Here is a 17,987-nt window from a genome sequence, read left to right on the forward strand (position 1 = left end):
TTCCCTGGTGTACCTCATTTTTACCTTTGATTACTTGACTTCCCTTTTCTTCCATTGCCTCTGTGTTTGTCTTATGATTCTGAGCTATCTAAGACATCTTAAAGTAGAACATCAATTGAAATAATAAAAATGATTTAACATGTCTAAAGACTGTGATAAAGATCAACATTAAAAACAATGCCATTCTATTAACCAATATATGGTCTCAGCTGGAAAACTTATTTTCAGTTCAGGTAAATCTAAGTGAATTTAAGACAATTCCCATGTGTTCTTCTCTGTAAAGTGTCTAGCAAATCATTATCCTGATCATGATCAGTACACATATGGATACTCTCATAACAATAAAAACAACAAGAAAATATTTACTATTATAGAATGCATAGCGGTTTTAGAAAGGACACCCTCAAAGCATCATCTGCATATCAGTTTTAGGAAGGACACCCTTAAGGCATTATCTACTCACCAACTCAAGATTTTAAAGGATAAAGTCCTCTGTGAGTCTTTTCCATATTTGTCTAATATGGTACCTAGCATTTGGTTTATTTAAAGCTCGTCATCTAAAGATCAAAAGAAGGCTATATGACTAATTCCTGGCTTTCCTGTAGCAATTCCTGTTTTTTTATGAAAACTTTTAGTTTCAATCATCTATATCATTGTATGGGACCTCTTATTGAAGTACAAGAAATCCACATTCATAGGGCTTAGCAAGCCCCATCACACAGACAAGCACTCTTTTGCCAAGCCCTGCATCCAATTATATTCGTCCAACAAAGTATAACATTTAAAATTATACACTAATGTCCAGGCAGTTGCATTACACCAAAAGGACCTCTGCTCTCTCTGCCTATAAAGACTCCATCTGTTTGATCACATGAGCTTTAAATACATTTGAGGCTTCCTTCCAAGTGCTGAAGTAATCTTCTCTAAATACTCCTTAATCAATTTTGAAATTCTCAGTTTGGAGGCAGAATAACCTTTCCAAGGTTGATGCCCGATGAATCACCTTCTAAATTCTAGGATCTTGTCTGTTTGGCCAAGATAAACAAAGCATCCAAGCAATGTGTTCTTCATATCTTGAACTTCCAGGTATTAGGACAGAAGAGTAAGAAAAGGAATGGTTCAAATTTAAAGGTGACTACTTTCAGCTTGCATTTTGAAAAGATCCAAAGGGAAAAAAATCCAATAGAATACCCTTTTCACAATGGTTGTTACATCTTGCAAGGTATGAGATAAAGTTTCTTGACTAATCTGTTAAAGAAAATAGTAAAAAATAGGATCTTGTAGTATAGGATCCAGGCAGAGATTTTCATAAAATGTTTGAACAGAACTGTCATGAGAATAAAAAGAACAAAACAAACAAAAAACCAAAAGAATACTCTTATAAGATTTTTTTCCTTCCCTATATTTTTGAGATTCAATATAGGGAAATATTTGGAAATATCCAGATGACAACTTGGAAACTAGTCAACTTCACCACAGTATACTACCAAATATATGGAATATGCTTTAATGAATCCTTTAAACATAAATCTGGATTGACTGATAGGGATTTCAGAATGAGGTCCATCTTTTTTCATTCTTTTGTATTACAAGAAGTATGATTTCTATGTTTTCTGCATCCGCACTCCCTCAGCCTCCTCCACCCTGAAAAGTAGACTTTTTCTTAAAAACTATCCCTCTACCTTTTTGGAAGACTTGTACAGTGATCACTGCTTTAATCTCACAGACCATTTCATAACAAATATATTTTCAATATAATAAGTACCATAGTGTTTGAAAGTCTAATTTGCATCTAATTCCAAACTCTCCTGCCAAAATTGGCTAATCCAAAGGACAAGAAGACACCAAATGGTTATTAAAAGTGGCAGCACAGATGATGATGATGTCAAACCAAGACAGGCTAGAAAGCAAAGCATTTGGGCAGCCAAAACACCTTTTTCTAAAATCCTCTAGCCTTTTACATCTAAAGATCTTTGTGCCTTTCAAATCTGCTTCCCCACTTATGTCACATATCCCAATTTTGCAAGGCTGATGTTTACAGTAAGGGTACATGTAGTAGGAAATAAATATGGCAATAAACTTTGCAAGTAAAAAAATGCATTTTACAAACCTGTTTTTAATATTATTTAATCATCTGTACATCTCTCATTCTGATCCTGTATCTTTTATTTTTAATTTATTCTCTCTCCCTTTTCTGGTCTGACTTTGATTGGAAATTCTACATTATATTAGGTTTTTAATTCTACATTAAATCTTAGATATACTGTATGTAAAAAGCTATTTTCTATTACCACTACAACAAGAATATGGGCATGAACCTGTAGCTCAGATCAAGTGCTGGAAACTGACTTTATTGTGGAGGAGGAACAATGTATTAACCCTACTATGCAATAAATTATTCAAATCCATGGTAAAGTTACTGCTTGAAAAATGTGTAGTAACTTTACCAAAGTTTTCTTCTTCCCTGGGTAGTTTCATCCCAGGGTAGATGGTTTATACTCAGTGAAATCCAGCTCCCTATAGGTCAGGTACTGTAACACCACTTACTATAGACAGCTAATTTCAGATTTCATTATTTACTACAGCAAAAAAATATACTTACTATTTACATAATACATTTATTATGGAATAAAATTAAGGATAAATTGCTCTCTAGTAATCCCTTTCGGATATCTGCGCCTTTAGATAATAACCAATATTCATGATGATTCATGATCTTTTATTGAACCAACTATATAGTTGAGAAAGATGTTATTCAAACCTTCAGGCAAAAGCTGCCCTTCTTCAGGTCTGGGAAAGAAGCAGAAATATCCTAAGGTCCTTTCTTAGTGTCTGTTTTTTGTTTTTATATTTTTTTTGTTTCCACTATATACATAGATATAACTATACACACATGCACAAATATGCAAATATAGCGCTCTCTCTATATAGATACATGCACAAGAATATGTGTGTGTGTGTGTGTACACACACACACACACACACACACACACACACACATATATATATAGTTTGTTTCTAACTTTCTATATATAAGTAGACAGTTAGAAACAAGCTAATGTTTTCTCTGAAAGTCATTTAACACCTCTCCTAGCTATACAGTTGTTCAATAAAGATATCACACAAAAACTTCTTGTGGTCTTGAACAAATAAGAATGATAAATGTGGAGTAGGTTTGTGGGGTTTTTGGTTGTAGCCATGTTGGTCTAAGGACATACTAACTGAGTACTTGGAAAAAAAAATCTTAGCAAGCTTTTGGGCACAGTCACCCTTTGTCAGGCACAGGGAGTCTCTTTTGGTCTAGGAATGTCACTTTTAGCTTTTCTCATTCCTTGGAGTCTCAGACCAGCAGAGACTCCCCATGCCTGATGAAGGGTGACTGTGCCTAAAAGCTTATGAAGAACTTTTTTCCAACTACTCAGTTAGTCTAATAAAAGATATCACATCTACCCAAAGAACCTTGCCTGAGTGAGTTTGTGTGTTTTGTATGTTTGTTCAAATCAAGGCCATTTTCTACTTCTTACAATTCCCCCTATAAAACTATCCGTGGCTACAAAGTAAATATAGTCATACTGCAGTTTGTCACACTTTTGTCTCCTATGAAGACAAAGACCAGATTAAGGGCTTTAAAATATTTAGATGCCCTATGAAACTGTTTGGTAATTCTGAACGTGAAGAGCTATTACATATAAAATGGCCCATTATCACAAAATAAAGAGTATTTTATATCATATTTAAAAAACTATAAAACAGAAAATATCAAACATCCACATGAACAAACTGTATTCTACTAATTCTTAATGCAAGCGAACATGAAATGCTGACATTCTGATAATAGTTATAAATTCTTTTTATCTAAAAGCAATCCCAGAGGGATCATCTCCATCCTGGTCGAATCTCAAATGCAGATTTTATGCAGGTGCCATATCTGTGAGGACATCAAATCAAAGGTATGAACAAATACCCTTAATGATATCTATCAAAGACCTCTCATAGCTGCCTAAAGGAACAATGATGTGTGTTTTTTTGGTTTTTGTTTTGTTTTTCTGTTAGCATCAATTTAAACAAAAAATCTCAGGCATAATCTATTCAATAAAAGCTCACTTTTATTCATTAAATGGGTGTGACACTTTTTGAGATGAGAGTTTAAAACACAGATGGAGCTTTCCCACCAACAAATGATTTCTAAAACACTCAAAATTCATATCCGTCTGATATTTACATATTAAACCTATCTGAGTGAATTAAAACTTCAAAAAGATCAATGTTGTGATGCATTATGCTATGTCAACTACTTTGAAGTTAAGCTACTACAATTTCAGCAATTTAAATTGGAATCTGTGTAATTAATAAATCCATTACTACCCCCCTATGCATATTAAAAGTTTAACAAAAACATATGATCAATAAGTTAAATCAGTTGGAGAAAAGTAAAACTATTTTGAGCACAGTTAGGTACTTGAAGGGCCCTGAAAGGCAGGTCAGATAGTTGTACATATATATGAATACAAACCAAATATATCAAATAGACCTGTTTTAAGACTACATAACATATACAGTTTAAATAAACTGAATTGGAGAGGGAAGAGAGCATATATGTGACCAGAATTTTGGAAAACCCTAAAAAGTTTCTAGTGCTGTTAGAGTTCATTTTCCTTCATTTATAAGTGTGTGTATGGATGGCTGCATTGTGTGTGTGACAGAACAAATGTTTTCATTTATAACTATGTATAGGTATAGAAAGAGAAAAGATTAAATATCTACTCCCAGACTGGAGGTGCCCTAATAACAGTTGCTTTTCTACTTTTACTTTTCAAATTATCATCCTCCAATATAATAGAGAACAACCAATTTACCAGCCAATATCTCATCTGAAGACCCTGGACCCTGTACATCTGGTAGGTGGGGGGCTTCCAGGGCTGGGGGCAAGGGTATGCGGGTCATAAGTAAGTGGCACTGGCAGGGCCAGGGGGCTGTGGGTTGGGAATAAGGGGCACCTGGGGGGTGTGGGGTTGTGGGTTAGGAGTAGGGAGTCCAGTGAGTTGGGAGTGAGGGGCACCAGCAGGGACAGGGGTCTGTGGGTCAGGTTGAGGGGCACCAGAAGGGCTGGGGGGGGGGGGAAGTGGTTTGATTGTGAAGGGCAACAATACAGGCAGGTACATATCAGGGCTGTTCAGCACCACAACGCTTGGGAGGGGAGGAAACAACAGCCACAGCTAGACCCACATCCTTGTGAGTGAAGGGGGTAGAGGGAGCTCAGATTTTCTGTGATAAACAGAAATCAAATGCCAAAATATATAGGTAATTACAATTTGTTTTATTACAATGATTGAGGCCCTGGTACGCTTCCAAATTACTTTAAAATTATAAATATATCAATAAGACACTGTGTTCAACTGATACCTATATAGCGGGATTCATTTTGATTATGAAAAATGCAGACTTCGTTTTTTTTAAATCAGAGAATGTGTGTGTGTGTGTGTGTGTGTGTGTGTGTGTGTGTGTGGCAGGGGGAATTATCAGAGAATTTGCAATTTTTAAACAGAAAACCATGATCCCTGAGTATCTTGCATGAATTTAGCTTTAACTGAATTGTATACAATTTTTTTCTAACCCTTATTTCTCATTTCTTTCTTTTTGAAACTGATGTTTTGTCATTCACTACTTATGTCCACCTGAGAAGAGGAATGACCTTGGTATCCTTGCTTCCTCAAATCTAAATCAACCAGAGCCATAGCATTGAGCCTATTTCTAACAACCAGTGTTTGTGGTGGTGTTGTATAAAAAGAATACCATATGTTAACAAGTAAATAGTGTAATTATTTACAACATTCTAAAAAAAAAAGGATCTATACAACAGAGAAAGGTATTGAACTATCTCCTCAGCAGCTTTATCTCTTGTGGGACTATTATTAAAGGAGTTTTTTATAGCACCAGCCTGGGGTTTGGAAGAGCAAAGGTTATGTTCAGCTTCCTCAACTGATTCTACTTTGCCTGGAATGAAACAGAAGAAAGGAAAAAAAATGTCTATATGGGGATATCACAGCCTGAATAGGCATGTAACTTCTCTGATAATGGTCCTTGAAGCAACCTTCACAAAAGAAAATGTGTTAATTTGAAGGTAGGGAGGGGTGGGACCTTATAAACTAAGCACCTTGTTACATGTTGCACTTTTTCCTGCTTAAATGTTGATCAATGTAAGTGCTAGCCTGAGTTTGGAACAGCCACACCTTAATGCTAAAACCTGCTCTGAGTGTCCCCAACTTGCACAGCTGTGACTTGGCACTACAGGGCTTGTGAGCAGGGCCCTGACTAGGAGTTACAACTTTGAGTTGACATTACAGGGCTGATGAGACAGGACAGGCTTCTATCCCTGATCTAGGTGGGGTGTGAGAGATGGGCTGGGTGGGGGCATGAAGCTGGGAGGCAGGGAGATGCTGGGATGTGGGAGGATAATGAAGTGGGAGCTGGAGGATAATGAAGTGGGAGCTGGAAAGGAAATGGGGGTGGAGGAGGGGTGGTTAAATGAAGTCAGCCACTGAAGGCATTTGTGGGGGAGCTACTGCCCCTGCCCCATGGAGGAAGCCCCAGCTCATGGGAACCCAATCAATGCCCCTACCTTGTTTGGCCCCCAACCACCCTAAACCCCACTTTTGAATCCTTCTGTGTCTGGCTAGCTGGCACATGCTCTGCAGGCTGGTTGCATGGGGTTGCACTCCTGGAGGTGGGAAGGTCACACACCCTGGGGGCAGGAGGAGGAGTTGGCTTGGTGGCAGAATCACCCCCTCAGGCAGTACAGTTCAGAGGGTGGAAAGTTTATTCACGTAGTAAAGGAAGGTGGGAAGGGGACATTGCACCCTGAGAAGCTGGAGGACTGCAACTTGGGTGGCTCATTTGTGGGGGATGGCCACTCATTAATGGAACACAAGCTAGGCAACATGGATCAGAGAGAACCCTGCCCTGGCGAGGTGTAACTTTAAGCCACCTAAAGTGTGCTTGGAACTAGTTTCAGGTGCTAATGTGTGGACATCCCAGGGGTTAAAAGCTCCAGGAGCCACTTAAAATTAATGTGTAATAAGACCCTAAATCATTCAGAGAGCAGCCTATAAGATGCCACCATGTCCTACATGCCGCCTAACTTCTAACCAACACATCTAAACACATCTTTTTTTTACTAGTTTAAATATGGAAAAAAATAGTAAATGGAAACATGGAATCATAAAAAAGAAGACTATAAGGAACATTGTTGGGTCATCTAGTTCACCTTCATGCCCCATCGCAATATCAACTACAGCCTGAAAGAGGTCTGTCTGACCTTTCTTAAAAAGCTTCCAATGATTCTACCACTTTCCTAAGTAACCCATTCTAGTGCCTAACTATCCTTATACTTGGAAAGTTTTTTCTACTGTCTTATTCAAAACTTCCTTACTGTAATTGAAAGCCCTTACCTCTTGTCTGATTCCCAGTGGGCACAGAGACCAGTTTGAACTGCTTCTTTGCAATAGTCTTTTTATATACATGAAGACTGCTATAGTTGCTCCACTCAGTTTTCTCTAGAATCTATTATAATCATTATTTATACCTTTTATGCAGAGCTTATTTTCCTAACTTGTAATGCCTTTGTAGCTTCCCATGGTTTCTCTTCAATTATTCCATTTCTTGGTTGAAGTGTGATGGCTAAGACTGGCCAGAGAACCTCAACTGAAATCTTACGAGTCCCGAGTAATGGAAGAATGACTTCACATGTCTTGCATTTGACAATCCTGTTTATATATACCAGCATGAGGTCTAGGGTTTTTTGTTGTTGTTGTTTTTATTTTTTTGCCACAGTGTATCGATGGCTCAGTGTTCAGTCTGTGTTCCACTATAATCCACAAATTCTTTTCTTCAGAACTGCTACCTAGTCAGTCTCTCCCCAAACTTGTCCTTATTCAATTGCATCCTAGTTATTTCAGACAATTTTACAAGACATTTTGATTTCCAAAAATTACTTGGAATTCCAATTAATATAATTTCTATCTTGGCATCTCAATTTTACTTAGTTCAGTGTCTTCTAAAGAGAAAAGGGATTATCATACAGATTTGGAATTCAGTTATAATATCGTTTTTTGAATGACTTGGGATCAACAGCACCTATCGAATCTATAAAGAAAGTTGGACCATTTAGAAATGTATATCTGTAGTACAGATCCTAAATTCAAATTCCAGTGATTTCTGAAGAAACTTAGCTAAAATAGCTTAGCTAAAAAAATTAAAATAAAATGAAAAAGATAAGGAAAGTAAAAGAAAATCACTATTGAAGTCTATTTTGAATATATCATTTGTGTTTTATACAACTCACAATGAATCAGCATCCAATCGATGCTAAGAATAATAAAAACATTACCATTAAACTTACCCATGATGGTTAAAGCTGTAGCTTTTGTTAATTCTTCTTTCATTGATTCTATCACTTCTAAATTACCACCATCCAAGTTGCATCTATTTATGGTTCCATTTCCTGAACTGATCCAATAAAGCTTGTTCTCCAAATAATCTATAGACAAACCTGTAAGTAATTTATATAATTGGATTATAACAGTGAGTACTAGATATGTAAAATTCATCAAGAGTAATTAAGCTACTTTCTTCAGTGAAAAATGCAATCAAAGATTTTGAATCACTATAGAAGAGAACAAAAATAAAATGTCTCCATGCATAAAAAATGGAAAAACAAAATGCAATACAAGTTGGAAATTTATAGAAACAAAAGTTTTCTTTTTGATAAACATATTTGTATCTATGATGATCACTCCCTTCTGCCCCACACGCACATGCATAAATTAATTATTGACTGATTTATGGAAGGTAATTTCTGGTCGAAGAAAATGAGGTTCTAGGAAATGTTATTAACCCCCAGAAATGCCCAGCCAAGGTCATGATTGCTATTCTAAACTGTGAGAATTTAGAATATCTCTCACACACACTTTTTATATGTTCAGAAACTGTACTTCTCCAAATAAAAAACTGTTTAATGCTTGTGACCATTAGAAGATTAGCGGAACTAAAAAGAAAGCAAAACTTAATCCTCACTCAATTTACAATATTAATTAAAATACCACTTCATATTATGTTAATCAGAATTAGAAATGTCAAAACAGTATATACAGAAATATATGCAAAACATTACACTGGACAGAGGAAACAAAACATCACAAAATATTGCTACACCTAACAAGAACCATTGGAATAGAAGGAAGGATTCATATAAGCATATAAAAAAACTTGCAAGTAGGAGATTTGATCTTTCAGTGCTCTACACAGCCAGCTTACTCAAGGTGAAATAAAGAATTACTGTTCTCATAAAAGAATGAAAAGCACAACTATAAGAACACATGGTGCTTTCTTCCGATGGACTTTGACATAAAAACAGTAAATAGTGGTGGCGCATACAACCCAATGAGAGCCCTGCCTTTGAAATGTGACATCATCTCTGATGCAAGCTCAGACATTCTTTTAAAAAAAGGATAGTGTGGTGTCCCCCAACCACATTTGGGGACTGGAACTACCCCCTCTGTAGATGTGGTGTAGCGGAGGATGCTGCCCCATATCCTCACATGAGACTGCTCTATCAGTAGGATTTATTAAACTCATTTCTGCTTCCCATGCTTCCCATGACCTTTTTTTTATGACTAAGATATATGTGGTCCCTATCTAAGCCCCTGTTGAAAGTTTTTGTTTTTTACTTTTAATGTCTACATTTGTTTTGTCCCAGTACTTTATACTTGGCATTTCAAATATGTTTTCCTGTCTTTATTGAATTAGTAATACATTTGTTGAAAAGAAAACAAAAGATCAGAACTGGTGAAAAGACAAGAACAGAAGGTGGAGCGTTTGATATACACAGATCAAAAGTGTGAGGGAGCAGGCGGGACCTCATAGATGGCAAAAATCAGCCTGGGGGCAGCAGTTCCTATTGATCCTCAAAAAAATAGTTTTTAACAGAATCAAAAGGAAATATGAATTGCTTCTGGTCATGTTTGACTCCCAGGACAAACTAATTTAAATTATATTTATATTTTGTGATGTACCTATTGTAACCATGGGAATTAACAAAAGCCTTTCTGAAAGACATCTCCTTGTCTAATAGCTTGACAGAAGTGCACTTCGGGTCATTGCATCTGTACTCTGTATTCTCTGGCCTCTTCCACATATACAGAATTCACTGCACTCTACAATCATGGGTAAAATGCTAAAAATCTCATGATTGCTCTTACCAGTACATATTTGCTTCTGGCTGGGCAGCCCATACCATTTTTAAAATTCCTAAAGGACCATTCTGGGCAAACAGTTCTTCATCTTGTGATGCTGGTACATGGCAATATGCCATGACATGTATATGTATTCAATCCATCACTGCTAGAATTCAACAGCTTTGCAAGCCATCCATCACACTAATAAGCAGTTTTGACAACAGTGGTGAACCCTCCCATTCCTGACTCCAAATTTCCCTGCACCACTTGCAGCTTCACCAAGAGGAAGATAAGAATGAGGCAGAAGGCTTAGGACCATCAGCATGGACTAAAGAACTTGAGGGTGACATTGGCACATTCCTAAAGAGCTATACAGACCTTACCCCTGTGTTTCAAAGGCAAAACACCAATGTATGAAGTCTGTTATCTGTTCAGAAGCACTGGGTCTATTTCCATCCAGCAGCTAATAACTCTTGATTGCTATTAGCAAGTTGTTAACCAATTTGGTGTGGTTGGTGCTGTTTTGATGAAGCCCTTGGAATTTCCAAATAGAAAAGAAAACTTTTCCTTTGTCCCTCAACGCCTAATCAACCCTGGTGATAAATTTATCAATGTCATTGCAGCCTGGTCAGCAAATGTTAGGATTTAGAACTTTCAGGAGCTCCTGTCCTGTTGGAAATCCTGGTATCAGAAAACAACCCCCCCCCAAAAAGTGGTGCAGGACACGCTTTTGGGGCATACCCTGAAGGAACCGGAGGCTGAGTCCTCCAGAGTGTCTCTATGGCTGCCTTGTGCCCCTACTGCCCCAGCACACTGCCTCAGCGAACAAGCAGGGGAAGGCAGAGGCTGCGGGTAAGGAGTGAGGGGCAAGTTGGGGGAGAGCTGTGACTTGTGAATGAGAGGTAAGGGCAGGGGCAGGGCACCGGCATATCAGTGCTGCTCAGTGCCCCACATCTTGGTGAGTGAAGGGGGCAGGGGCAGCTCTGATTTTTCTATGTTAAAAAAATCAAAAGTAAATGCCAAAGTGTATAGGCACTTATAATTTGTTTTATTATGATGATACAGGCACTGGTGGGCTTCCAAATTCTTTAAAATTGTAAATATATCAATGAAACAATGCCCAACTGATCTCTTTAGATATAGTGGCATTTCATTTTAATCACAGAAGAACACAGATTTGGGGTATTTTAATGAGAGAATTTGGGTTTCTTATCAGAGAATTTGCAATTTTTAAACAGGGAACACTAGGATCTCTGCTGGTGAGGCAAGTGGCGAGAGGAGCCTGCCCACGGATAACAGCAGGGACCCAGCTGGATGGCAGATGAGGTGGCTGACCTGGCTATTTGTGGCCAAGGGGACACACTTTGATAGTTCAAAGCAGGCCAACTTAGTAAATACATCTTCAGGACGATAGCTGCCCAGATGGCAAAGCAGGGGCACCTGAAGGCATGACAGCAGTCCCAACCAAAGGCCAACTGTGCAGCCATGGCCCACTGGCAGCTGATCCAGAGGTGAAAGAGGCTCTTCTTCAGTGCCCATACCATAGCCCAGGAGGTTGTGCAGTTCCCGTCTGGATCTAGCAGGCATGCAACGATGGGACCCTAGGTCCAAGGGGGTGGATGCTGTTGCAGGTGGCAGCAAGTCACAGCCAGGCAGCAGCCCCCACTGCCAGACTGCTGCAGTGGGTAGAGGGTGCAAGGGCCACTCTAATTTAGGGATGCTTCAGCAGTCCAGCTGTCCCCAGATACCAACAGGCTGGGCCTCAGAAGCTCCTGAGGGCAAGTAGACTTGAGATGTTTACCAGGGCAGGTTTTTATACTTCTGGGCCAGCACAGATGCTGGTCCCAACCCTTAACTCTCCTTGGCTGAAGATCTGGAAGAAGCTGGGCAGGGTCAGTTTGCCCCAAGTGGCACAATTTGCCCAACACCAAAGTGTATGTTCAGGCATGTGTGTAGAGGCACAAATCTCTGGCACAAATTTGTGCTGCTGCTACTTGAGCTGCTGCAAGCACATGTGCCTGCATGTGTGGATGTGCCGTTAGGGGCTTTCAGGAAATTTTGAGCAATCTGATATTTTCTCACTTAAAGATAATAACTGTAGCTTGTTTTGAGGGATGACTTGTAACTCTTTTCACTTTGAGAAAAGGAATACTATTTTGCATATGAGTCACTTATGGTTTGTGGTCCATGGCAAAATTAGTACACATTAGGGCTGTGCAAAGCTTTGGAGGTGCAAAGCTTTGGGGGATGATTCAATTTGGACAAGATTCGGCCTGATTGGTAGCCGAATCTCCAAATCCGAATAGAATCAGGGGACCAATTAAAAGGTCTGAAATGATTTGAAGCTCTCCAAATCTTCAGGAAAGATTCAGAAAGCTTTGATGATTTGGACAGTCCTCAGTGGCTGCAGCAGGGAGCTGCAGCCAGAATTGAAGCTGGTAAGTACTAGGGGTGGGGGAGAGGAGGCTGGGGGAGGGTGGGTGGGGGTGCAATCTCTGCTGCCTCCCATTGCCCCATGCTGATTGGGGGTTCTGCATGAGCCCCCCGACACCTCTTCTCTCCCCCAGCCCTCATCCATGGGTGCCCCGCCTGGGCCAGCTTTGGCCCTTTAAGAAATAAAAACTGAGAAAAGCCCTGGGACTCACCGGCTCCTACAGCAGCCTCGGGGATTTGGGGAGCTCATTCAGAGCCCCCTCACATCATGTGGGACAGCAGGAGGCAGTGGGAATGACCCCCTGCTAGCAGGAACAGTGAGTGCGGGGGGGTTCTTGGGGGGGTTCTTTAAAAAAGGAAGCCCCAGTGCATGGGGCAGCCATGGGGGGTGGGGCTGGAACAGCAGAGGGGTCAGGGGGCTCATGCAGAGTCCCCCACACAGTGTGGGGTAGTGGGGGAAGCAGGGATCATCCCCCCTGCCCGGCAACCGCTAAGTCAGGGCTTTTTTTTTTTCAAGTGCCGGAAGCTCGGGTGGGTAGGGCAGCCACTGCTGGGATAGGACAGCAGGCATGGGATGGGGCCAATTTGGAGATTCAGCAGCAGCCAAATCTCCAAATCAGTTTCAGCTGAATTGATTTGGGACAGTAATTTGAATCACTGAATCGAATCACTGTCCCCCAAATCAGCCGAATCCGAAACAAATAACAGTCAATTCACACAGGCCTAGTACACATCTACAGTCAGCTGGCTTTTGTAGGGTGTTTGTCCCATGCTATATTTGCTTTGCATGCTTTGTATGCCATAATTTTAAATAGGATAGAGCTATTACATTATTAGGAGGGATTCATACTAGTTACACATTAGGTCTTATACTTTTTTCTAATACACAAAATGGTGTATATGATTTCCATCATCAGTAGTAATATAGGTTCTTTCTGCATGAGGAAATACTTTGAGGGGGACTATGCATTTTCACCATATGGGGCTCATTTTTCAGACTGTATGAACCTTTATGAATTTCTAAAATCATGGATCTTAGTGTGTTCACTATTGGGGAATTCCACTGCTGCATCGTCTAAGCCTAGAGGTGCTGGTTTTCTATTGTTTTTTGCAAATGCTAAACAAACAAAAACACAACATGCTTTACCTGGAAGAAGTAGTGCGTAACTTCAACCCTGCTCTGCAACATCTGTATAGATCAGGTGCTTCATTTGGGCTTTTGGAGCTTTTAGCTACAGCTGATTCAATCAGCTATTAGATAAAAGCACCAACCCCTCCCCCACGCCCCACCCTCTACACACACACACAAAGGGCCCTATCTTTACAGATGTCAGGTGAGCTGGCTCCAACTGCATCTTCTGGCCACATGTGGGCCTCGGTGTGGGAACGCACTAAGTTTTAAGTAAAACAAAATTTTGTTTTGTTATCTTTTTTTTAACATCTGCAAGCAGCCTATATATAAGATTTGTTACATACACTTTATAGCTTTTTATGAATTTTAAAAACAATGGAGGATGTAAAGAAACATTTTGACTTGCAGGTAAAAAATAAAACAGGGAACTACAGACTAGTGAGCCTAACTTCTGTGCAAATTGGTAGAAATGAATAAGTAATATGACTGTCCTTCACATGGTTGAACTGTAATATGGCTGTCCTTCAAATGGCATTTGCTGGTCAAAGAGATTCAAGCTTCACTGGTTTAGCAGTTTCTTTTGAGGATACCAACAAGCATGTGGATCCAGTTGATGCAATACATCTACACTTCCAAAAACCTTCTAACCAAATTCCATACCAAAGGCTCTTAATAAAATTGAGCTGTCATGTTATTACAGGCAAGGTCCACTTCTGTAACTGGCTAAAGGGCAGGAACAAAAAGTAGGTATACATTATCTTAGAATGGAGGGAAGTAAACAGTGGGTTTCCCCCAGGGTCTTTGCTGGGACGTGTGTTGTTTAATATATTCGGAAATGATTTGGAAAGGAGGAAAGGTGGCCAAGTTTGAAGATGGCACCAGATTATTCAGGGTGGTGAAAAAACAAAACAAACCACACAGTTGACTCAGAAGAAGTGCAGAAGAATCAAGTGAAATATGTAATCAAGTAATATGGCTGTCCTTCACATGGTTGAACTGTAATATGGCTGTCCTTCAAATGGCATTTGCTGGTCAAGTGAAAATGAGTGTGCAACTAAATAACTGATGAAATTCAAACCTTAAGTTTGAATGCTTATGACCAGGTCACAAAATCCTTAGACAAAGGAGTTGAGGTAGCTGTCATCTACCTAGGCTTTAAGAAGGCCTCCGATATGGTATTGCATTCTGTTCTCATAAATAAACTGACAGGCTGTGATGTAAATGATTACATGGTCAGGTGGGTGGCAAATTGGCTTAAGGGGTTGCACCCAGAGAGTGGTGGTGGATGGGTCAATATCAACATAGAAAGATGTGGGCAGTGGAGTCCCACAAGGCTCGGTACTTGTGGGACTCACTGATGAAGACATTGAACTGGTACAATTCAATGCCTTCATCAGTGACTTAGATGAGGGCATAGAGAGCATCCTGTCCAAGTTCGCAGATGATACCAAATTATGGGGCAAAGTTAACACACCAGAGGGTAGGGAATAGATCCAAGTGGATCTGGACAGGTTGGAAAAATGGGCAGAATGAAATAGGATGCAGTTCAACAAAGACAGGTGCCTATAAATTCATCAAGGGAGGGCAGTGTGACAATATTTGCATCTTGGGGAGCACTGGATTTGCAGCTGAGTAAAGGTATGACCTGTGGCCTAGCAAAACTGCTAACCACAAGGCAGAATGATATATTAAAAGTAATATTGCAAGATGCTTAGGCAAGCAAATTTTGCTTATGAATGCTTATGCTAAGCCATGTTACAGGGGTATAGGTTGTAGCCATGTTGGTCTAAGGACATAGGCAGACAAGGTTCTTTGGGTGAATCTGATATCTTAAAAAGGCTTTTACCCAACAAGGACACTCGTCCAGAGAGTTAGATCACATGTTTGAAAGAGCCACCCAGATACTACGTGAAGAACTGCTGCAGTACAGAAGAAAACCTCGCATAAATTGCACACCATTGGTTATGACATATCATACCTCCCTTGAACCTGTATGGAAAATCCTCAAACAATTGCAACACAAACTAGAAAGAAACTCTATTCTTAGAGAGATCTTCCCAGAGTCACCCATCCTAGCTTTCAAACAAGCACTGAACCTCGTCAACCTCATCACCAAAAGCAAACTTCCTCAGACCCAGAACACACCAAATAGATCCAGACAATGCCATGACAAGAAATGCAAAACCTGCCAACACATCTCCACCACCTCCACAATCACTACGCCCCACAACAGAGCCATCAGCATTTCCAGATCTTACAGCTGCACCTCCAGAAATGTAATATATCTTAACCAATGCACCAAACGCCCTGATGGAAAATACGTAGTAGAGACCAAACAACAACTGCGCACCAGAATGAAAGCACACTGGAAATCTGTCAAAGACAGGAATACCCAATTAACTGTGGGGGTACATTTCTCACTCTCTCCAATCTCTCAGTCCTAATTCTCAAAAGAAACTTACAAAACACTTCCCAGAGATGAGCCTATGAACTCCACTTCATCAACCTCCTGGATACTAAAAATCATGGACTAAATATAGACATTGGATTTATGACACATTATAACCTGCTTAACATCTGATTCCCCAGGTACTTCTCCACTATTCACCCCCCTTCTCTCTTCCCGCCCCACCCAGGCTGTGTCTCACCCACTGACTCCTCAATCTACACCTTCACTGACTGCCTATCTTGTACACATACCAGCCCAGCCTCTGGCTTCTTTACTTTTCATTCCATCCAGGAAGAGCACACACCAACTGCTGATACTTCCTTAGCCTGACAAAGGGTTTTTAAACCTGAAAGCTTGCTTAAAAAATGTTTTCAAACTATTTAAGTTGGTCTAATAAAAGATATCAGATTCACCCAAAGAGCCTTGTCTGCCTTTGCTAAGCCAGCCATTTGCTTATGCTAAGTAACCATCTTAACTGTGTCAACCATTTTCAAGTCAGTCTATGTGAATCTGTGTGCTGTGAATAAGGTGAAGGTGTAAGAATGTGGAAGATTGTACAAATGGGACAGAAAAACAGACCAGAATGTGAAAAACAACACATAACCAAGATGAACATATGCAACAAGGTGAATGGTGATTGGTAAAGAAACCTCCAAAGTCCGCCCATTGACTGAAGAGCAGGAGTCAAAGTCTTAGACATGAACTCATAGCAAAAAGACATGTAAATGAATAAAATGCATAGGCAATTCCATGCTAATGAAACAAACAATAAACAGAGGAGGAGTTTCAGATAGGAGGAGAAATGGGTAGAACAGAAGGAGGGACAGGGTGGAATAAATGGTAATAAGCATGAACCAAAGTGTATAAAATGTGGAAAAAAAACGATTGTTCAAGGATGCTCCCCATGTTCACAGGCTGTGTGTGTGAGGGAGCTCATCTGAAGCTGTCTCCATTCTGAATAAAGCTGTTGTGAGCAATGTATGCAAGTAGCATTTGCTCCCTGCTTGCTCTGGCTAACGAGTAACAGGATCCATGAGCAATTGGATCATCGTCTCCCTAGTCATTGGGCACTGCATGGAGTTGCGGTCTAACATCTTGGTGTAGCCGGCAGGATTCGACACACGTTTGGAGAGGACTGATCATCCTGATCCTACCAGGGTAAGGCCTAGTGGAGTATTAGGTTCTCCTGGGCCACCTCAGCTATTGTACCCTGTCTTTTACCTTTCCCCAGTAGCCTGGCAGTGGGTTCAGAGGCTTTTCCTCTGTGTGTGTGGGGTCAGGGTGACCTCCGTGATTTTACTGAGAGTTGGGTTAAACAGAATGGGGGTCTGCTGCAGGGGCCCCAGGAGAGTTCGTCTAACCTGGCCTGGAGTACGGCCCGGGGTTGGGTCAAGGGAATATTAAGTGAAAGATCACAGAAGCAAGAATTCCAGAAAGCAACTGCCCTCCAGGCTTTAGTTTGGAGTGTTCAAGGTTTCACCTCCAGACTGCTGACACCTAAGAGAAACAACCTCAGAGTAAAGCCTGCATTCTGGCTGGATGTACCTTAACTCTGATGACAGCCCTAGGCTTAGCAGATATAGAATTATTTCATTATCTGTATTGTTGCTTTTTTGTTCTTGCTCTGTATCAATAAATTCACCTATTATCAACTGGCAAGTGTTGTGGTCAGTCTGAAGATTATGTCCGTCCAGAACAAAGGTATAGGTGCTGGGTTTAAATACAGTCCAACAATTGGCAA

The 17,987-nt window shown here is 40.2% G+C and overlaps 1 protein-coding gene across 1 annotated transcript in view; it reads right to left on the reverse strand.

Annotated features, from left to right (window-relative positions):
• Positions 1 to 17,987, reverse strand: part of LRP1B (LDL receptor related protein 1B) — a 1,375,759-nt gene that overhangs the window by 517,814 nt on the left and 839,958 nt on the right. Inside the window, exon 32 of the mRNA XM_006028602.1 lies at positions 8,399 to 8,548. Within this exon, the coding sequence (XP_006028664.1) occupies positions 8,399 to 8,548 (150 nt within the window). The remainder of the gene's footprint in view (positions 1 to 8,398; positions 8,549 to 17,987) is intronic.

Source organism: Alligator sinensis, unplaced genomic scaffold, assembly GCF_000455745.1.
Source record: "Alligator sinensis unplaced genomic scaffold, ASM45574v1 scaffold533_1, whole genome shotgun sequence".
In the NCBI taxonomy this organism is placed as follows: Eukaryota; Metazoa; Chordata; order Crocodylia; family Alligatoridae; genus Alligator; species Alligator sinensis.